Genomic DNA, 23,313 nt, shown 5'->3' on the forward strand with positions numbered 1-23,313 from the left:
CTCGGTTTATAGGTTAGAAAGGAGCTAGAATTTCCTGTCATATGATCAGTAGCACCTGAATCGATGATCCAGATATTATTGAATTTAGAACAAAGATAAGAAGCAATGAACAATTTTCTACCGTCTTGTGCAAGAGAACAGGATGGAATGACTGGTTTGGAAGTTTTTGAGTGGCATGTAGTAGATTCAGGATTTCCTCAATCTGTTCCTTTGTGAAGGTTGGCTGACCCGAGACGACTTGTGACTCTTGTGAATCTTCAGCAGCGGCGTTGTAGGCTTTCTTCGGCTTTTCCTTGTCTCCGGGTGGCTTTCCATGAATCTTCCAGCACGTTTCCCTTGTATGCCATGGCTTCTTGCAGAAATCGCACCATGGTTTTTTCTTGTTCCCCTCCTGTCCTCCTCGAACAAACAGAGCCGATGTCTCACTCGCAGGCTCGGCCGACTCAGGTGTATTCATGATCTTTCGGCGGTTCTCCTCCAGCCTGATCTCGGAAAACACCTCTCGGATGGATGGCAGTGGTCTTCTTCCGAGAATACTCCCTTTTACCTCGTCAAGTGCCTGATTGACCCCATCGAGGAACATGAAGACTCGGTCATTCTCTTCACGTGTCTTGAACCGAGCGTAGTCAGCCGGGCTTTCCCACTCCTCGTCGTGACACTGATCGAGTTCCTGCCAAAGTGCCACCATCTCATTGTAATAAACCGTCACGGACCTGCTTCCCTGCCTTGACTGCCAAAGTTTGGTCTTTAGCTCGAAGATCTGAGAGAAATTCTCCAAATCCGAGTAGGTTTCCTTCACAGATTCCCAGACCTCTTTGGCAGTTTTCATAAACAAGTGTGGTTTGGCGATTGCACTATCCATGGAATTGAGGAGCCACGCCATCACGAGTGAGTTCTCCGATCTCCAGTGGTTGTAGCCATCGTCGCTCTCCTTTGGTGCCTTCACTTCTCCGGTGAGATACCCTAGTTTCCCTCTTCCATCTATGGCGAGTTTTACTGATTGGGACCACTCAAGGTAATTGCTACCATTCAGCCGATGCACTGTGATGTGCATAGACGTGTGAGAGGACTCACCAGGAATAGGTTATGGTTTTTTCGGGGTGGTTAGAAGGGTCTTCTCCATCGTGAGAGTTTAGGTCTGAAATTTTTTTTTTTGGCTAGGTTAGGGTTGGTGTTTCGGCTGCTCTGATACCATGTAAGTTTCAGAGAATAAAATTCTTGTTGATCTTGGCTCTAAAGGCCGAAATATATAGATACAAAGAATCCTAAAAAAGAGGAAAGATAGGAACTAAAATAGGAAACTTAACTAACCCTAGACTGATTCTAATCTTCGAGTATTTACAGCATAATTACAGAATATTACATAATTAATTTCCTATTTTCTACATACATGTGTCTATTTCCGGAGGATTATTCAATTGCTGACAGGAGATTGTACCGGTTCTGGAGCGCATAAGGTTTTGTGAAGGCCGAAGATAACAAAACCTCAGAAGAAGTCGCTGAAGAATACATAGCCGAGCTCATCAGAAGAAACTTGGTCTCGGTCAACCAATTTGAACTGTTCCGCGGAGAAGGTGATTACTTTCGTGTGCATGATTTGATGCGCGACGTAATCTTATCAAGGGCTGAAGATCTGAGCTTTTTTAAAATTTGGGATGCAAAAGCTTCAAAATTCAGAGGCAACGGTCGCCGTTTGATTATCTCCGGCGATGCTAGGAATGCCTTAGAAAACATAGAATCCTCTGGGACTCGAACTCTTTTTCTCTCCCACACCTCCGAAGACCACTTGACAGACTCTGTAATGGCTTCTTTGTTTAAAAAATTGAGGCATCTTGAGGTGTTGGATTTCGAAAGCTCGCGGATCGAAACTCTCCCGAAAGAGCTCGGAAAAATGTTGCTGTTGAGGTACTTAAGCCTGTGGAAGACGAATGTGAAGACGCTGCCCAAATCCATCGGCAAGCTGCGAAACCTGTATGCCTTGGACATCAGAGACACACTGATAACAGAGCTTCCGGAAGAGATCAACGAGCTCAAAAGTCTCAAACACATATTGGCGTACCGTCACAACCAAAGCAGCAAAACAACCTTTGGTTTCGTCATCGGAGTGAATCTACAAGCAGGCATTGGAGGTAACCTTGCGGGCCTTCAAACTCTCACGACCGTGGAAGCTCGTCCAGGTCAAATGAAAGAGTTGGAGAAGCTGGAGAGTCTGAGGTCGCTCTCCGTCGTGAGGTTGACCGTAGATCTGACCCTTGATCTTTGCGCTGCCATCGGGAAACTGAAACACCTCCAAGAGTTGGGTTTATTTGCAGCCAACGAAGCGGAACCTTTACCTCTGCAACACGTGTCATCTCCTTCTCTCGGGCTCCGCTACGTCCTGTTAGTTGGCCGGCTGGGCAGGCTTCCAGACTGGATATCCGAACTCCGGTGCCTCCCCAGAGTTGTGTTGGCTTCAACGAGGCTCGCCGGCGATGCAATCGAGGCGTTGAAGGACTTGCCCAGCTTGGAGAGCATTCTGCTGGGACCCGACGCTTACGAGGGAGAGGAGTTGTGTTTCGAGGAAGGCGAGTTTCTGAGACTCAAGTCACTGATGTTTAAGGGGTTGATGAATCTGAGGGCGCTGAGGATACAGAGAGGAGCCTTGGTCGTCCTCGAACAGCTTTTGATAGAGGAATGCCCGGCGCTCAAGAGGTCGATGTCCCTTCGCTCCAACACCTGAAACATCTCAACTATGTGAAGGTTAATGGAGATTTTATCATTTGATTACTATCTCCAATTATATATTCGCTCATTTTGTCAGCGGCTTTCTTGAACAAACTTGTGGTTTATTCTGTTTAAGATTGTTGTACTTATGTATTGTCACTTGGATTTTGAACCTGAATACCTGTATACTTCATCAATAAAATGTGAAATATACATACCAAAAAAAAAAGTTGATTTTTTTTTCCTTCTTATTTTGGTTGCATTATGGTGATTATAGCACTGCCATTATAATGAAAGACTGGTAATAACAGATATTGGTTAGAGAAATTCTCTTGTATTAGATCAGCATTAGTCCAATTCGTAGTTGAACGCCAATATATTCACAATTTTCTTGTAATGTTGAATCATTTTGCTTTAAAACCGTGCAGTTGCAACAATCACTATGATAATAAAAGAACATATATATATATATATATATATATATATACATATATATATATATATATGAAATGGCCTTGATCTGAACCTGCAAAAGGACGGAATTATGCATCAGTTCCCATTTATTCATATAGTATGATTCAAACATATAAGAACAGAAAATATAAGTTGTTAATCGCGTTTTTGGATTAGCATTCAGAACCGTCCGTGGTTCGATCTAGGGTCGGATCCTATGACCACACGTAGGTTAGGTGTGGTGAAGTTCTTCTATTCTAGTCGTCTTTGTCTCACCGGAAAGTGGTTTCCGACTCCTCGTCACTTCGCCAATAGTCGGCCTTCGTGTTCTTCACGCTCTTCGTGTTCTTCACGTTCTTTGCGTTCTTCGCGTTCTTCGTGTTCTTCACGTTCTTCGTGTTCTTCGTGTTCTTGTTGAATTTTTCATCTTCTTTGTTGTTCTTGATCTTTTCTGGTTTTATTTTTTTTGGTGTTTTGAGAGCTTTTGGGAATTTTGGGAGATTTGAGAGTTTTGAGAGCTTCTGAAGGTTGGTGAGATTTGAGAGCTTTTTGTTCTCTTGGAATTTTTTGGATCCCCTTTTCTGAAAATATGAAGGGGTATTTATAGGATTTTGAATGTGAAAAGTTACGGAAACTTGGTCGGAGGGATTCTCCGGTTTTGTGGATTTTACCAGAGGGATCCTCCGGTTTTGTAGGTTTTACCGGATGGATCTTCCGGTTTTGTGGGTTCTACCGGAGGGATCCTCCGGTTTTGTGAGCTTTACTGGAGGGATCCTCTGGTTTTGTGATGAGTCGGGGTAGGATGGTCTTTTCATTTTTTTCTTGATTTTTATAGGGGCTAACCATGCACAATGCTTGAACCTTCCTTGCCCTCGGCGGGGCTGGGATTTTTCCTTCCTGGCCCTTGGCAGGGCTGGGATTGCCTTCACAATTTTAGGGTTGGACTTCCTCCTGGAGGTCGAGCCTGCCTGGAGGTCGAGCTTGCCTGGAGGTCGAGCTCGCCTGGAGGTCGAACCTGGCTGGAGGTCGAGCCTGGCTGGAGGTCGAGCCTGCCTGGAGGTCGAGCTCGCCTGGGGGGTCGAGCTCGCCTGGAGGTCGAGCTCGCCTGGAGGTCGAGCCTGGCCTGGAGGTCGAGCCTGGCCTGGAGGTCGACCCTGGCTGGAGGTCGAGCCTGCCTGGAGGTCGAGCTCGCCTAGGGAGTCGAGCTCGCCTGGAGGTCGAGCTCGCCTGGAGGTCGAGCCTGGCCTGGAGGTCGACCCTGGCTGGAGGTCGACCCTGGCCTGGAGGTCGAGCCTGGCTGGAGGTCGAGCCTGGCCTGGAGATCGAGCCTGCCTGGAGGTCGAGCTTGCCTGGAGGTCGAGCCTGCCTGGAGGTCGAGCTCGCCTGGAGGTTGAGCCTGCCTGGAGGTCGAGCCTGGCCTGGATGTCGAGCCTGCCTGGAGGTCGAACCTGGCCTGGAGGTCGAGTCTGCCTGGAGGTCGAACCTGGCCTGGAGGTCTAGCTCACCTGGAGGTCGAGCCTTCGTCGTCGAGGTGGAAGTCGACCCTCGTCGACGAGGCTAGGTGAGGGTGGAGGTCGACCCTCGTCGTCGGGGTGGAAGTCGACCCTCGTCGCTAGGGTGGAGGTCGACCCTCGCCGTCGGAGTGGAAGTCGACTCTCGTCGCCGAGGCTGGGTGAGGGTGGAGGTCGACCCTCGTCCCTGGGGTGGAGGTTGACCCTCGTCGTCGGGGTGGAAGCCAACCCTTGACGCTAAGGCTGGATGTCATGGAGGCATGGGTTGACCCTTGACGTCAGGAGGGGATGGGTGTCCCTTTGAGGGCGAGCCTGACTTGTCTTAATTTTGGGCTGTACTCATTGGACCGGACTCACAATACTTACTCGTTTGGATTGGGCTTTGATGTTTTTTAATATGGGAAAAATCTCACATAACAGGTCCTACCGGAGGGATCCTCCGGTTTTGTGAGTTTTACCGGAGGGATCCTCAGGTTTTGTGAGTTTTACCCGAGGGATCCTCTGGTTTTGATGGTCCTGGCGGAGGGGTCCTCCGGTTTTGAGTCGTTTTTGCATTTGGATTGTCGTTTTTCCCATACGAAAAACAACTCCATAACATTAACCCCCCAAGTTTTACGTGCGACTCGTCGTGCGTGAAACTATAATTTTTCGGTACCATTTCGAACATTCCGGTGAACTTGGACGTGTAAGCTTCAATTTTCTAGATTTTTTTTTTAATTTTCGCTCACTATATAAATATATATATATATATATATATATATATATATTTTTTAGGTATGGCGGTGGAGAGAACTCGTGGTGCTTGCGAGCGTAGGGTTTCTGCTACGGGATCACTTCCGGTTCCGTCCCCCGGTTTGAGGGGTTCGACACCCTCTATTGGCGCAAGGCTTCCTTCTCAGCCTCATGGGTTCGGCCCGTCTTCTCGTGCCAGCAAGGCCCCTGCGTCGTCCTTGAAGGTGTCTGGTGCTACCTCGAAGAGGCCTAGGGACGAAAAGGCTCCATTGTCTGCTCCAATTCGTGGCGGCACTTCGAAGAAGTGTAGGGAAACTCCTCTCACGCCGCCCATCGTAGTGACCTCATTTTCTCATGAGTCGCTCCCTTTGGCCGCCAAGGCCATTGCTTGTATCGGGGCGGCTTTACCGTCGGAGGTGACAAGAATAGATCATATGCCCGGCATTTCTCTCGTCGAGGCACTTACTCGGAATAAATTTAACGGGCTGTCCCACTTGTTTTAATTTCTTTATATGTTTGCAGTGTTATTTTTCTGCCCTTGCTGCTAAACGTAACTTCTGTGACTTAGCGAGGCGGGCCGAGACATCGTCCGAAACCCTCCGCCTTGCGAGAGAAGAGGGTCTGAGGGCTGGTCGGGATGAGGGCACTTTAATTATTAAGAAGCTGCGAGAAGAGGCTGCTGACTTCTTGGGAAAGAACCGTGATCAGGCGGCCGAGCTCCGGCGTCTGCGTTCGGACCTACATGCTCTTCGGGCATATCGTGACACCATCCGTACGGGGCGTACCGCGTCTCGAGCGGAGTGTGGCTTGCTTCGGGCGGCGCAGCGCCAGCTCATCTCTGATCAAACATACGAGCGTCTGGTTTCTTATTGGCGTGGGATCTTCCAACGGAAGACGAAGACGATGCACTGAACCATCGAGTGAACCCCTCCGTCCCTGAAATTGAGCCTCTTGATCCCCTTCTCGATGCACTGAACCTCCCACCTCAGAAACTCCTCGCGCTTCTCTCTCGACCCCAAATTCAAATCCCTATCGCCGCCGCCGTACGAGCTGTAACATAGAGGCCTTCCTTCCCTGTCCTCGCCGCCGCCGGCGGCGGAATCCGCCGCGATCTCGAACTCCTCCTCCAGAATCGCGTCGGCTCCGAATCGCCGCCGCCACATCAGCGCCTTCCGGAGCATCTGAAACGCGGCGTGGACGTTGAAATCTTTCGCTCTGAGGAACTTGAGGAGCACGATATCAGTTCCCTCGTGGCTCTTGCTCGGCAGCAGAGGAATCCCCCAGAGAGAGATCTCTTTGAGGATCTCCCTCTAGTTCGCGGATTCGGACTTGGAGAGGTACGGATTCAGCTTTCCGAGGAGGAAGCTGCCGAGGATCGCGTCTTCGACCACGCATCGGAATTCCAGAAGGGCTTTCTTCATTTTTTGAATTGTTTTAAAGGTTTTAATGATTTATTTTTTATTTATTTTACAAAATAAACGTTTAAATGTTGATTCTGTTAACAATTTAACGTCATATAGCATTAGGGATCAACGGAATGTGGAATTGTCAAGATTAGGGACTTCTACCGTTCAAAATAAAGAATATGGATTATGTTAGCTGTTTTCTAAAACTTAAAGGACTTTTGAAGTCATTTACTCTTTATAAACAAAGAATTATGCCAAAAAGTTTGACTATCCGCTCATTTTTTTTCTTATCTAAAGACTCGGACGATTTCCATTTGTTTTCCTTCCCATCATGTGATAAATTATTTTATCCCCATTTTTTGTATATTTTGTTTACACTTTTTTATTTTTCATATCCACTATTTATTCACACTTATCATGATCGTAAATGAGAATCAAAACTTGTTCTTATAGGGTATTTGATATTTTTGCTAGTTATTAGTGTTTTGAGATGCAAAAAAAAGCTATGGTGCGAAAACGAGCGGAATCAAAACTTAAATGCACAAAATACGATCCCCAAAAGCTGAAGTCAAAGATGGAAAAAAAAAATCAATAGAAGCCACGCGCGTCACGCAAGACAATGCATGCAAAGCGCCCAGCAGAAACACCCAGACGCGACGCGTCATTGTCGCTAGTCTTCATTGAGCCTCACGCGACGGACGCCTCCAAGTAGAGATGACCAAGTGGCATGCAACGCGCATGGATGCTCACGCGATGCATGCGAGGACGAGAGCTGATTTTCAAAGAGCTCATTTAAGAGCTAATCTCAACCCTTGGACATATCCAAGGGCCCAAAAGGCTCCGAAAATGTACCCTAGAATGTTTTATACTCTTAATATGGTCATTATTAACATTACACAATACAATACATTACACAATACTCCATAGTTTAGATCTAGACCATTAGAGAGAAAAGTCATTGGAGAGCTCTTGAAGTAAAGAAGAAGAAGAAGAAGAAGAAGAAGAAGAAGAAGAAGAAGAAGGAAGTGACGTCCCACATTCATCCTCATCATCAATCTCACTCTCTTTGTTATACATTTTCCTCTCTCTCTCTCTCTCTCTCTCTCTCTCTCTCTTCATTTTGTAGAACTCTATTTTCTTCTACTTTCTAGTTTTATTGCTTGTTCTTAGTTTTTCTTTGAGATTGAATCTTGGATTTGAGTTTACTTCTTTGTTTAATGCAGATTTGATTTTGTTTTTATGCTCATTTGAGTATTGTTGGATTTGGATTTGGATATTGAATTTAGTTAACTTTGATCTTTGCTTTTGAATTTCGTCTCTTTACTTTCTTGTTTTTTTTATCTTTCTTATTGTTCTTATGCTATGTTTAATTATAGTCATGAGTAGCTAGATCTTTAGAAGGAAATGATATAGTTGGTGACTTGATGCTATTTGGTTCATATCCTTATGAATAGAGTTGAGCTTCATGAGAGAAAGAAAAAAGAAATCTATGGGAATGTGGGTGTGTATTATCTCTAATTAGAGTAGCTAACTAATTAGTAAATCTCTAGGCAAGCTTTTAAACTGAGAGGTAATAAACGTGGGAGCTCTACTCTTCCCATCACAAATCTACCAAGATCTATAGAAAGACTAGGGGGTAGGTATAGTCATTTGAAATCCCAGTTGCATTGCGGTTGTTTGTTTTAATATGACCCAAACCGAGAGGTGTAAGTTCGTCAACCAACTAGTTCCCTAAAGACTCGAGAGAGATTAGTGGATTTTTTAGAGGGATGAGACTAAGTTTCTCGTTCTACACTCGAGCCTAATAACCAACCACATCATTGAACCAACAAAGTTGTCCCTTTTTTTATGCATTTTTACATCGTTTCGTAGATTGATTCCTTTTTAAGTTTCTACACAACAAACCATCAAAACATCTCATTTTTTTTCTTTATTTTATCATTAAAAAGAAGAAGGAACTCAATAAATTCTAATTCGAAACTTCTTTTTCTTCGTGAGATCGATATCCGTGCCTTATGCACATATATTACTATTGACGACACTCGCACAATTACGTAATGTGTGTATAGAGAGAAATTTCCACATCACCACCAAATGAGCATTGCCTTCAACACATTTTGACCAACAAATGAGCCTTGTATTCAACTCATTTTGGGAACAAAACAAGCCTTGTCGCCAACTCATTTTGGCCATAAAACAGGTCTTGCCATTCAACCCATTTTGGCCACAAAACAAGCATTGCCTTCAACTTATTTTGACCACCAAATGATGGTGTCGCCAACCTGATAGTGTTGCCAATCTTATGACGCCATCGATAGCGTCTCCAACCTAATGATGCCACCAACCTATTGCGCCGTCAACCCTAGGTGACGCCAACCTAGCCATGACGCTAACCGCCAACCTCAAAATCTCGGTCATACTTTGGCCCTCATGTGTCCTAAACATAAGTTAAGCTCCTCATAACTTCCAAGACCACTATAAATACCTCTATCAACTCTCTCTCAAGGTAAATTCTCTTGACTTGTCAAAACTCTGCCAAATTCACACCACTATTCTCTCACTTTAGAAAAGATAAAGACGAGCACAAACTGTTCTTCAAGAACACAATACACCACGACTAAAGTTGAGCGTCGGAACATGCGCTGAGGGAAAACCCTCCGCATCCCACTAAATTCATGTTTTCTTATGCTTTAGGTGAAGGTGTGAGGACTCGAAGACTCGATGAGGAACACGAAAAAGGCGATGACGTGAAGATTCAAAAATCCAAAGACCAAGAAGCTCGAAGACCCGTAGACTCAAAGGCCCGAAGACTCGAAGATTCAAAGAACATGAAGAACACGAGGAAATGTGACGAGCATGACAAACACGAGAAGCACCAAGAAGATTTATTAACCAGACGAAGACGACGATAAGAGAAGAACTTCAACACATCCAACATATGTGCGATCATAGAACTGGCCTTAGATCGAACCACGAACGGTTCTAGATGTCAACCAAAAAATGCGGTTAACATAAATTATATAAGTTACAGCATTTAACATAGTTAGATACATGTTTTTTTTAACAAAATAAATTTGAACCGATAAAGTATAAATAATTGAAATATTAATTTTAAATGATTAAAAATAGGTAAGATAATTTAATTGAAAAAAACTAATAAATTATAATAAACAACTTAATTAAGGTAATTTTATCAATTGGGATTAATTAACCATCAATATCTATACCACAATTTCATGGAGAGGCTTTTATTATAGTTAACCGATATTTTTTTTTATCTAGATCTAGACACAAGAGAATAGCTAAAAATCCAATGATTCAATTTTATTTTATTTTTCTTATTTTTATTTAAATTTATATTAATTAAATAATAAAAATACTAATTAAAGAGTTTCATACATAGACACGGGCGAGTCCGATACTAGTGTACTAAACGAAAGAGGGTCACTTTCAATTAATAAATGAATTTATTTTTAAAAAAATAATAAAAAATTTAAAAAAATTTAAGAAATAAACAGAACACTACTGTTGCTGTTGCTGTTGCTGATTAGATTTAAAGGTAAAGTTGAAAGACTATCATGCAAGTCAGAATGACCCAAAAAACACGGCAACCCAGTCGTTGGACACAGTAGGTTGTGAGGAATTTGTGTTTCAGAGAGTAGGAGCAACTAAATGCTCATCAATAGCAAAGAGAGTTCATAGAGTTGTCGATTTGATACGAAACAATGGAAGCGTTATTGATACCGGTGATCGAGAAACTGACAGATTTGCTGGTCGAAGAAGTACAATTTCGGAAAGGAGTTCATGGAGAGGTTGAGAGCCTGAAGGAGGAGCTGGAGATAATTCAGCCTCTGCTCAAGGACGTGGAACCCATGTCGGACGATACGAGCGACGCCATGAAAGCGTGGATCAACCAGATTCGCCTTCAAGCCGATCGAATTGAAGAACTCGTTGACAACTATGTTTACCATCTCACCGAACTCCACAACGAGAAAGGGCTCGCAGGCTATATCGGCCGAGTCAAATCTCTGAAGCACCGTCGCAAGTTTGCGTCGGAGATTGAGACCATAAAGCGGTCGTTGCACGACATCAAAGGCCGGGGTGTGGGCTACGGCTTGAGACCGTTTGATCGGGCCGAGCCGAGTTGTGGATGTTCCGGCAAAGAGCGCATTGACCCTCGGTTGGAGTCTCTCTTGGTGGAGGATGAGGAATTCGTCGAAATCGCATCTGTGAGGGACGAGGTCATCGAAAAGCTAGTGAAAGGTCCGTCGGAGTTTGTGGTAATATCACTGGTGGGCCAAGGAGGAGTTGGGAAAACTACGCTCGCCAAGAAAGTGTTTGACGGTGGAGCCGCGATGCAACGCTTCGAATCTGCCCGAGCATGGGTTACAGTGTCTCAGACATACAATCCGAAGAAGATTCTGGAGACGTTAATGGTGAGGCTAGGAGCGGGACCTCGAAAAGAAGGCGACACGGTGGAAGACCTGATCGTACGTTTGAGGAACCATCTGCGAACAAAGAGGTATGTCATTGTTTTCGATGATGTGTGGGAAGAGTGCTTTTGGGACGACATAAAGCTTGCTCTGCCTCGCAACAACAACAATGGGAGCAGAATCGTGATCACGACCCGAAACAGTTCGATTGCCGATCGCTGTAAAAGCTCGTCTCGTGATCTCGTTCGACATATCACACCTTGGCCTCAAACGCCGGCTTTCGAGCTGTTCTGTAAAAAGGCATTTGCGAGCGAGTTTCAAGGCTGTTGTCCCGACGAGCTGTTGGAATCTTCCATGGAGATCGTTGGTAAATGCCAAGGTCTACCTCTTGTTATCGCTGCCATTGCTGGGTTGTTGGCTACGAAAGACAAGACAGTCTTTGAATGGGAAAGACTTCTTGATAATCTTAATACCAAGGTCGGAATGAGCTCCGAGCTAACCCGAGTTCACAAAATTCTGTCCCTCAGTTTTGACGATCTGCCTCACTCCATTAGACCATGTTTCATGTACGTTTGTCTATTTCCAGACGACTATTCAGTTGTTGTTGAAAGACTATACCGATTGTGGATCGTTGAAGGTTTCGTGAAGGCCAAAGGAGACAAAACCTCGGAAAAGGTTGCCGAAGAATACATGGCGGAGCTCGTCAGAAGAAACTTGCTCTCACTTGACCATTTCCATGTGCACATAAAAAAATGTCATTTATTTCGCGTCCATGATTTGATGCGTGATGTGATCCTATCAAGGGCTGAAGATTTAAGCTTCTGTCAAATCTGGGATCCAAAAGCGTCCAAATTCAGAGGCCACGGTCGTCGTTTGATTATCTCCGGCAATGCAAGAAAAGCATTAGAAAACATAGAAAACTCTGGGACTCGAACTCTTTTCCTCTCCCACACCTCCGACGATCTATTGACAGATTCTTTCATGGCTTATTTGTTTCAAAAGTTTAAGCTTCTTCAAGTGGTGTATTTCGAAAGCTCACGTATCGAAACTCTCCCGAAAGAGCTCGGGAAAATGCTGTTGTTGAAGTACTTCTGCCTGAGAAACTCGAACGTTACATCGCTTCCCAACTCCATCGGAAAGCTGCAAAAGCTTTGCTTGTTGGATATCAGAGAAACACCGATATCAGAGCTTCCAAAAGAGATCAACAAGCTCAGAAACCTGAATCACATATTGGCGTACCGTCACAACCGAAACCCCAAAATAAGCTTCGATTGTGTCATCGGAGTGAGACTACCAGAAGGCTTCGGAACTAACCTTGCAGGCCTTCAAACTCTCGCTTTTGTGGAAGCTCGTCCCAGCGGAGCCGCGCTCATGAAAGAGTTGGAGAAGTTGGAGAGGTTGAGGACGCTCGGCGTCGTGGGGTTGACAGCGGATCTGACCCTTGCTCTCTGCGCCGTCATCGGGAAACTGAACCGCCTCGAATCATTGGGTTTATTTGCAGCCACGGCGGAACCCTTTTCTCTGCGACACGTGTCATCCCCGCCTCTTGGGCTCCGCGAGCTCTCGTTGGTCAGCCAGCTGGAGAGGCTTCCCAGCTGGATTTCCGATCTCCAGAGCCTCCGCAGACTGGCATTGGGATCATCGAGACTGACCGGCGAGGCAATTGAGATGTTGAAAGGCTTGCCCAGTTTGGAATCCCTTCAGTTGGGACCCGACGCGTACGAGGGAGAGGAGTTGCGTTTTGAGGAGGGTGGGTTTCCGAGACTCAAGACGCTGATGTTGGATGGGTTGGGGAAACTGAGAGCGGTGAAGATTGAGAGAGGAGCTTTGGTCGTCCTCGAACAGCTTTGGATACACGAATGCCCGGTACTTCAAGAGGTCCCTTCGCTCCAACACCTGAAACACCTCAACTATGCGGAGGTAAACAGAAAAGTCATCATCTGAGTACTATCTCCAAGTCATGGTGGATTAATCGGTTTTACTTAAAAATTGTTGGACTTATGAATCGTCACTTGGATTAGGTTAGACTTATTATGGGCTTCTATTTCAGTGATGGGTTGAAATAAGAAGCCCACTAGGGTAACCTAGGGTTTCTCTATAAATACGGCTGGTCCCCAGGTCACACGTAACATTCTTGTCATTCCTGATATCCCGTCGTCAGAGTGAGCCAGAGAGAACTGAAGGGACTCTCAAAGAAATACGTGTTGATCTGGAAGACCAACCGTCATGGATTCATCAGGTACGCTTCCGCTATTAGTTTTATAGTTTCTTATTTATTCAACATGATTTGGTCATGGAATTAGGTGATGGATTTCACCCGTGATATTCGGATCTAACAATTGGTATCAGAGCCAATCATGCTTGAATATTTGAGAAACTCGTCTCTTGATGGTTGTTGTCGATTTTTTTTTTTAATCATGCTTACATTCGGTTGGCTATATTTTTTTTTGGGTTCGGCTTTTTGTATTTCGGCTGGATTCATGTGATAAGGAGCTTTTTTTTTTTTTTTTTTTTTGTATATGTGGTTATTATATATATTCATATTTTTGAGACGTAATGTGTATTACCTGTGTTGATTTATGCATTGCTTTATTTGGATTCTTCAGGTTATATAGAAAGTTGTGTTTGATCGGTTTCTATACACATATACATATGTTTTTTTTAGAATTAATGACATTTTTAGTCCCTGAACTATGTCGAGTGTAACAACTTGGTCCTTCGGCGAAAAAAGCTGTAGCGTCGATACCTGGTGAATGTGAGGAAATCACGTTTGATCCTTCTGTCAAATTTATCGCCTATTTAGACAGAACGATGCTGACGTGGCTTGATCGAGTAGGGTAGTTAAGTAATTTTATATTTCAAGCGAGTAAATGGAACCTATTCGACACATTTTTCCCGAAATATTCAAATTGAACGACAACGAAAATCTTAATTGGCGGCTGTGAAAACCCTAATGGCGAAGACGAAGTCGCCGGCGACGAAGATGCCGGCAGTGGCATTTAATGGAGGAGCAAAGTTGAGTCGAAATACAACCCCAGTGCAGTCGGGGTGTTACGGTGAGAATGAACTCTCAAAAGTTTTTGGTTAGTTTTAGAAACATGAAAATGATTTTTGGATACCACGAAGACCAGTTTTTTTGTTGTCGTTGGAATGGGGTTTAGCCATATTTTTTGGTCGAGATTTGTCTGGGACCACGCGAATAAGTTGTTTATGGTCGGATATTATTTGGGGATGACTGGGACCACGCGAATAACTTGTTTTTGGTCGGTTATTTTCTGGGACCACTTGTTTATTTATTCCTCTTTTGTTTTGTATGGGACCACTGGTGTTTTATTGTCCCCTGATGCATATTATTTGTTTATTGAATATTCTTGTTTATTTTTGTCAAGTACTGGACTGATTTTTGTCCTCTGATTGTTTTGTATATTGACAGAGGCGTTGGTCAACAGCTTTACGTTACAAGTCCACCATGGTGGGTCAATGGTATTTGATACTGATGGAACCAGATACGTTGGAGGTGGCATAAGTCCTCAAGAATTCACAGATTTAGACAAGATGTCTATCTTTGAATTGAATGGGATTTTGAATGACCTGGGTTACTCATCTGCTCCAACATATTTCTTGAAGTCAGGTACGAGCAATTGGATGAATTTTGTTGAAAATGATGAGTGCTTGATTGAAGATATGGCTGAGATATTGAAGACACAGTGGGAGGTACACTTGTTCTGTTCTCACCCATTTGACATGACTGAGAATGAGGAGCTATTACGTGCCGGTGATGAGCTAATACCTGCCGTGGAAGAAGAACAGACAACGCTTGAGGTTGACGCTAACAATGAGGTTAATGATGATCAGATGAGCGGCATAGACACAGATGAAGAAGCTACAAAACAACCCGGTGAGGCTGAGTTCGGGTTCGAGTTGAGCGAGGAGGACATTCAAGTTGATGGAGCAGCAGTGGATCTTGGGCTAGCTGGGCTACGGGACAAAGGAAAGCGTATTCTCGATGAGCATTTTGATCCGGACAGTGAGAGTGAAGACGATATTGACGCTGACTTTGGAGGGTTCGACACAGATTCAGAAGAAGAGCGTGAAAAAGAAGATGACACGTCCTGGAACAAGCGAAACCCGAAGAGGAAACTGCCACGATTTCAAGAGTTTAGAGAGGAAGGTGATATGGGTAATGTGACCCTGAAATTAGGATTGTCCTTCAATAGCTCAAAAGTCTTCAAGGAAGCAGTGAAAGAATACGCTATTCGCCAGGGTAAGGACATTTATTTAAAAAAAAAATGACAGCAGACGGGTACGAGCTGAGTGTCATGACAAAGGCTGCAAATGGGTTTGTTACGCATCAAACTTGGGGACTAGGAATGGTGTTTTCATCATTAAAACATACGTCGCTGAACACACGTGTCCAAGGGTCAACAAAAACAGATTTGCTACCTCGGCATGGCTTGCGAAGAAGTATATGCAATCTTTCAAAGACAGTGAATCATGGTCCGCCCCGGACTTCATGAATCGGGTTCAAAAGGATTATGTCCTTGAATGTAACAAGATGAAGGCGTATAGAGCAAAAAGGCTTGCGACAAAGGCCATTGAAGGCTGTAATAAAGAGCAGTACGCGGCATTGTGGGACTACGCAGCGGAGTTGAAGCGGTCAAACCCGGGATCCACTGTTGAAATTGAAGCAGAATCTGGTCCTGATGGTAAGCCGGTGTTTAAAAGGATGTACATTTGCTTTCAAGCTTGCAAGTTAGGATTCGCTCATTGCCGACCTGTGATCGGTGTCGATGGCTGCCATATCAAAGGTCACCACACCGGTCAGTTACTCTCAGCAATAGGTATTGATGCGAACAATTCAATGTTCCCGGTCGCGTACACGGTTGTTGAATCAGAAGGAAGAGCTACTTGGAGTTGGTTTTTAAACTTTTTAAAAGAGGACGTGAAGATAGACAATGGACACCATTGGACTTTCATATCGGATAAACAAAAGGGATTGCAAGAAGCGTTGAATGACCTCTGGGAAGAGGGATCGGTTCAAGGTGAGCATCGACACTGTGCCCGCCATCTTCAGGGAAATTTCACTAAGGTAAATGAGTTTATGTGTTTGAAGTCTGTTTATAGACGTGTATTTTCTCATTTTTTGTAGTACTTTTATCTGGGTCCCATTTTTTACATGTTAATAATGCGTGTATTTGTTGCAACTTTTTTTTTTCTAATGACGACTGCTTAATTTTTAAAAATTAAATGAAAAGCAAAACCTACTACGAGTGGTAATAATGTTGGTGCTGGTTTAAGACTTTCATTTTGTTTATAGTCAAAAGATGGCGAGACAAGATTCTGATGTGACAAGAAACTGATAATTTTCATGGTTTATGGCATAAACTTTATGTTAATTGAATATCTATTTTTCATACAACAAACATGCATTTGTTCTCTAATCATTTGTTATACACTTCGATCACCTGTTTTTCATGTATAATTTACACTATAATTTATTTATTTTTGTTAAATTTTGCTTATAATATGAAAATGACAGTGCAAGCTCTGCAAGAAATTTCCCGAAAACTAAGACTGAATTTTCGATGGGACGAAACTTCTTGCACTGATGTGGCAAATAAAAACCAAGATGATGACAAGTTTGGAATTATAATGACAGGTTTTTAAAGGCCAGTTTATGAAGACCAAGATGATGGCCGCTGCTATGGCGTACTCAACTTCACGCTTTGAGGCTGAGTTAGAGTTAATCAAGGCCGAAGATGAGAGTGCTTACAATTGGCTCATTGAAAAACGCCCTCAACATTGGGCAAGGAGCCATTTCCGGCCAGGACCAAAGTGCGACATCTTACTCAATAATCTGTGTGAGAGTTTCAATGGGACTAGATCAGTGCTAATGGCTCGACAGAAACCAATTTTGTCGATGTTGGAGCGGATTCGAATGTATCTACTCCAAAGGTTCACGAAACAGAGATTGGCTGGAGATAAGTGGACTGGAGAAATTGGGCCTCGGATTTACAAGATATTGGAGAACAATAAGGTCCTTAGTGCACAGAACATACCATATTGGGCCAGAGGATCCGATTACCAAGTCTCGAACATGTACGGGTCAATGTACGCAGTGAATTTAGCACGCCACTCATGCTCATGTAACAGATGGAATCTTTCAGGTATTAATTTACTCATATGTCTTACTCATATTCATGACTTGGTTCAACACATGATTAACACTTATTTTTTGTAGGAATACCGTGTGCTCATGCTATTAGCTGCATTTGGCACAAACACGATGATCCTTTGAAATATGTGTCAATGTGGTACAAGAAGCCTTGTTATGAACAAACATATGTTCAAGGGATATGTCCTATTAATCCCCTAGAACAATGGCCATGAACAAGAAAGACCCCTATGTCCATGCCACCGGACCGAGCCAAACCCGGAAGACCAAAGAAGCTTAGGCGACTCTCTCATGACGAGGTAGTTCCAAAGGGAGGTACAAGGATGACAAGAAAATATATCATGTCACGGTGCTCAAAATGTGGGAAAGAGGGCCATAATGTGAAAACATGTTTCAGGCGACAAGAAGAATCAAGGGTACATCAATTTTTGTAATGGCTATTATACTTGAATTCATTATGATTTAGTATTGATTTATTATTGACTATGTACATTTCTGTAATAACTTTCACAGAGGCATGGAAGAGCACCACCATCATCCCAGCCTTCTCAAGCTCAGCCACCATCATCCCAGCCTTCTCAAGCTCAGCCACCATCATCACAGCCTTCTCAACCTCAGCCACCGCCATCACAGCCTTCCCAAGCTACACAGCCACCACGACCGTCACCTCCTTTGAGTCAAGCTACACAGCCATTGAGGGTGAGGGTACTACTGAATTTTGATATTCTTAATTTTTTTTTTTGTTCTCATTCCATGTGTCTTTTTATTGTACAGAGAAGCCCGAGATTTAGGACTCACAACATAAGACAGGATCTCATGACGCCGCGAGGTTTATTCAAGTAGATGGTTTATTCAAAACAAGTATCTCATGAGGCCGGGATTTTTTGGGTTGCAGATCGTTTATGTCTGTATTAAGGTTTCTTTTAGTTTCTTTTGATGAAATGAAATGATGTTTATGAATGGTTTATGTACTTGGTTAAAACATATTCTACTTTTGGGTTATGACTGGTTTATGTACTTGGTTGGTATATGAATGATTAAAATAGATTGACATCTTATTGACTCTAAATTATGTTCTTTGATAGCTTATTTTGTCTGTTGATTATGTACTTTGGTTTAACAATAATTTTTTCCAAGAATCTGTATCAAGAATTGATAGCTTAAATCAACTGAAAATATAACCTACTAAAACTGAGAAATAAACCAACTGGCATTACTTGAGCATTTGAATCCAGAATACCAGACAACATTACACGTTCATTATCAGTTACAAAACAACTTTGATCACAAAACCTGCATCACAATTTACTTAAACAAAAGTACAAACACAAACAGTAATATAACCATGGCCAACATCTTAATCTGTTTTAGATCTTTCGTGAAATTCACTCCACAGCTTTGGTGGTCGTGAAATTCTTCTGTTACCAAGTCCGACTTCGTCCTCTCAAATGCATTAATTCTCTTCAACAGTCCGGGAATAATCGTTGTTGATCTTGCGCACATTGGAGGGTCTAGCCATTCATGAAATCCACAGCCTGGCTCTGTTTTATGCTGGTAATTTTCAAAATATTTAGAGTCGGCAATTTCACAAACACAAAAAGAAAAAAATTGAAAATCCCTAAAATGAAAACCTCACCTTATACCCGGGGCATCCATAAAATCTTCGTCCCGGGTTTTCAGTCGTCCACGACGTGCGTTCGACCCCAGTAGCACTGCAGAAACATGCCGGAGGTCGTCGTTGCGACCCATCGACCTCTACGCGAGATTTCCTTGACGAAGAAGACATAGAGGATTCCATGACACTCCAAGCTTGACGCGGTTGTCTTCAAGCCCAGTTCTGAAGAAATTTGTTCATTTCTTCTTGATTATGGAATTAAACGATTTGGGATTTTAGGGTTTTATCAAGGGATTTGATTTTCTCGATTTGGGATTTGATTTTCTCGATTTGGGATTACACGGCCATATGATTTACAAGAAGAGGAAACCATTAAAACATGGACAAAATGGTAATTACCCTACTCGATCAAGCCACGTCAGCATCGTTCTGTCTAAATAGACGATAAATTTGACAGAAGGATCAAACGTGATTTCCTCACATTCACCAGGTATCGACGCTACAGCTTTTTTCGCCGAAGGACCAAGTTGTTACACTCGACATAGTTCAGGGACTAAAAATGTCATTAATTCTTTTTATTTATTTATTTGTTCTATTCGCCTGCATAGGTATCAGACTCGTGTTTATCAGTTTTGGGTATATCATCAATTTCAATCGCATGTATATATTCATTATCGTATTATGGATTCATCAGTCATGACGGCCGTACGTTCAAAAGTGTAGCTGCTTGCTTACCCTAATTTTTTTTTAATGCCTAATGGGCCTTTGATTATTTAAATTGTGGGTTTAGCCCACATAAAAAAAAAGAGTTAAATGAAATTCAAATATTGGTATTATTTAGTATATATATGTATTTTAAAATAAGTTAATTGAAGCAACATGTCACCAAAGTGGCCTCTCTTGTGGAAATTTATTTATTTTAAAATATAAAAGGTTTTGTACTTGTAATTATTGTGAATATTTATCGGCCCAAATGAAGGTAAATGTTTAACTTGATTGCATGTATGTTTGCGCTAATAAATACGTGATGATTCTTCGGTTTTACATATGAATAGTAAATCGGCCCAAAGGAAGATTTATTATTTGATATGTTCATTATTATCAGTATTTGATTAGTGCACCAAGATATCACTTACAAGTCACTATTTTTGTCCAAAGACATAATATTGATGGAGTGCATGGTATCTTGAGATGGGTTTTACCATATTTGAATTTGAATTTTTTGAGTTTCGGATTAGGTTTTTATCTGAGCTTGTTTGTTTATTTGTTTATTGTTCTTTGTATCAGTTACGACTCCTGGAAATATTTCTGCCAACATCAATTCAATTCCTTTGCTGAATGGCTCTAACTTCAAGTCATGGAAGGAGAACTTGCTGATTGTTCTCGGGGTCATGGATCTTGACCTGGCGATACGAACTGAAGCTCCTCCGGCACTTACGGACAAGAGTACCTCTGATGAGAAGAGGGAGATGGAAAAGTGGGAGAGATCGAATCGCATGTGCATGATGATCATGAAGAAGGCCATTCCAGAAGCATTCAGGGGCACAATGTCCGATAGTATCAAAACTGCTATGGCGTTCCTTGTTGATATTGAGAAAAGGTTTGTCAAGAATGAAAAGTCTGAAATTGGTACGCTCTTGACAAGTCTGATTTCAATGAAGTATAAGGGTAAAGGCAATATTAGGGAGTACATACTAGAGATGTCTCATCTTACTTCAAAGCTGAAAGCACTTAAGCTTGAACTCTCTGAGGACTTGCTAGTGCATCTAGTTCTGATATCTCTTCCAACACAATTTAGCCAGTTTAAGGTGAGCTACAACTGTCAGAAAGAGACTTGGTCTCTTAATGAGCTCATCTCATATTGTGTTCAGGAAGAGGAAAGGTTGCAGCAAGATAAGACAGAAAGTGCTCACCTAGCCTCAACCTCTAAGAGCAGGGACAAGGGAAAGAAAAGAAAGAAGGATAAGGAAGCTGCGAATACAACACCTCAGAAGAAACATCAAAAGCAACCAGATAACCCTGAGGAGACTGGTTGCTTCTTCTGTCGAGCTGAAGGGCATGTAAAGAAGCACTGTGCTAATTATCACGCTTGGCGTGCTAAGAAAGGTATGCTTCTTAATTTGGTTTGTTCTGAGGTTAATTTAGCTTCGGTACCTAAGGACACCTGGTGGATGGATTCTGGTGCAACCACTCACATCAGTGTGTCTATGCAGGGTTGCCTCCATTGCCGAAAGCCAAATGATGCTGAAAGATACATCTATGTGGGCGATGGCAAGAAGGTTGAAGTTGAAGCAATTGGAAAATTTAGATTATTGTTAAAGACTGGATTTTGTTTGGATCTTGATGAAACTTTTGTGGTACCGTCTTTTAGACGGAACTTGATTTCTGTTTCTTGTTTGGACAAATGTGGTTATTCTTGTTCATTTGAGAATGGAAAATTTAGTTTGTTTCACAGTTCAAATATGGTTGGTTCCGGTTCTTTATCAGGATACGATAATCTATATTCCGTTGAGATAAATGCTTCATTTAATGAATCCTTGCATTTAAGTACTCGAGGTGTAAAGAGAAAATTAACTAGCGAGAATTCGGGCGCGTTATGGCACAAACGATTAGGTCACATCTCTCAAAGGAGAATAGAGAGACTTGTGTCATGCGAAATTCTAAATCCCTTAGATTTCATGGATTTCAACATCTGTGTAAATTGCATAAAAGGAAAACAAACCAATAAAAGGAGATTTGAAGCCAACAGGACTTTGGACGTCTTAGAACTTATTCATACAAACATTTGTGAACCTTTTCCAACATCTTCTTGGAATGGTCAGCAGTATTTTATAACGTTCATAGACGATTTTTCAAGATATGGCTACATATATCTCATTCATGAAAAGTCACAGTCACTAGACGTGTTCAAGAAGTTCAAAGCTGAAGTTGAAAATCAACTCAGTAAAAGAATTAAAATCGTCAGATCTGATCGTGGTGGTGAGTACTACGGTAGATATGATGGTTCAGGTGAACAACGTCCAGGACCGTTTGCTAAATTCCTAGAGGAATGCGGTATCGTCCCACAGTACACTATGCCGGGTTCGCCCACTATGAACGGTGTTGCTGAAAGATGAAACAGAACGCTTAAAGACATGGTAAGAAGTATGATTTGTCATTCTACTTTACCTGAATCGCTCTGGGGAGAAGCATTAAAGACTGCAGCATATATCCTTAACAGGGTTCCAACTAAGGCAGCGAGCAAAACACCTTACGAACTTTGGACGGGCAAAAAGCCTAGTCTAAAACATATGCACGTTTGGGGATGTCCAGCTGAGGCAATGCCTTATAAGCCTAATGAAAAGAAACTGGACTCAAAGACTGTGAGCTGCTATTTTGTTGGATACGCTGAGAGATCCCGAGGGTACAAGTTTTATGATCCCACAATTAGGTCAATTTTCGAGACAGGAAATGCTCAATTCTTTGAGGATGTCGAGTTTGCAGGGGGAGATACGGTAAGAAAATTTGTCTTGGAAGATAAATATGTTAATATTCCCATAGGTGGTATTGACAATGATCATGACTTAACTCCTGACATTGTTCAAGACCCAATTCAAGACAATATTAGAGAGCCCCTTGCTCAACAAATTGTTCCAGAAGAACAAACTCTACCACCTCAAGAACATATGCCATTAAGAAGATCCACCAGAGAAAGAAGAAGTGCAATACCAGATGATTATGTTGTATTTCTTCAAGAACATGAGGATGACATTGGAGTGAACGAAGATGATCCTATCAACTTCCTTCAAGCCATGAAAAGTTCTGATTCTCAAATGTGGATCGATGCCATGAATGAAGAGATGAAATCTATGAAGGATAATGACGTTTGGGACCTTGTACCATTACCAGAAGGTGCGAAACCCATTGGTTGCAAATGGATATTTAAGACCAAAAGGGATTCGAAAGGTGATGTGGAAAGGTACAAAGCTCGTCTTGTTGCAAAAGGTTTCACACAGAATGAAGACATCGACTATAAAGAGACTTTCTCTCCGGTTTCCACGAAAGACTATTTTAGAATTATAATGGCATTAGTGGCGCATTTTGATCTTGAGTTACATCAGATGGATATGAAGACTGCGTTCCTTAATGGTGACATCGAGGAAACAATTTATATGGTGCAACCAGAAAATTATGTGTCCAAAGACGCAAATGATTTTGTCTGCAAACTTAAAAAATCCATCTATGGACTCAAACAAGCATCTCGACAATGGTATTTCAAATTTCACCAAGTGATTATTTCGTTCGG

The 23,313-nt window shown here is 42.6% G+C and overlaps 2 protein-coding genes and 2 long non-coding RNA genes across 4 annotated transcripts; all 4 read left to right on the forward strand.

Moving 5' to 3' along the window:
- The first annotated feature begins 1,600 nt into the window (after positions 1-1,600).
- LOC149381611 (disease resistance protein RPM1-like) lies at positions 1,601-2,719 on the forward strand. The gene has a single exon (XM_089601395.1). The coding sequence runs from the start codon at positions 1,601-1,603 to the stop codon at positions 2,717-2,719; it is 1,119 nt and encodes a 372-aa protein (XP_089457521.1).
- Positions 2,720-10,485: 7,766 nt separating this feature from the next.
- LOC149381612 (disease resistance protein RPM1-like) lies at positions 10,486-13,182 on the forward strand. Its single transcript, XM_089601396.1, has one exon. The coding sequence runs from the start codon at positions 10,531-10,533 to the stop codon at positions 13,180-13,182; it is 2,652 nt and encodes an 883-aa protein (XP_089457522.1). The 5' UTR covers positions 10,486-10,530.
- A 4,505-nt stretch (positions 13,183-17,687) lies between these two features.
- LOC149381613 (uncharacterized) lies at positions 17,688-18,290 on the forward strand. Its single transcript, XR_016302010.1, has 3 exons — positions 17,688-17,829; positions 17,927-18,112; positions 18,188-18,290. It is a non-coding gene; the product is annotated as an uncharacterized LOC149381613 (long non-coding RNA).
- A 2,095-nt stretch (positions 18,291-20,385) lies between these two features.
- On the forward strand, positions 20,386-21,035 carry LOC149381614 (uncharacterized). Its single transcript, XR_016293897.1, has 2 exons — positions 20,386-20,628; positions 20,900-21,035. It is a non-coding gene; the product is annotated as an uncharacterized LOC149381614 (long non-coding RNA).
- The last annotated feature ends 2,278 nt before the right edge of the window (positions 21,036-23,313 follow it).

The sequence above is a fragment of the Urtica dioica genome, chromosome 11 (assembly GCF_054948205.1).
Source record: "Urtica dioica subsp. dioica isolate 48M chromosome 11, U.dioica_male_clone48M_v1_H2, whole genome shotgun sequence".
Taxonomy (NCBI): Eukaryota; Viridiplantae; Streptophyta; class Magnoliopsida; order Rosales; family Urticaceae; genus Urtica; species Urtica dioica.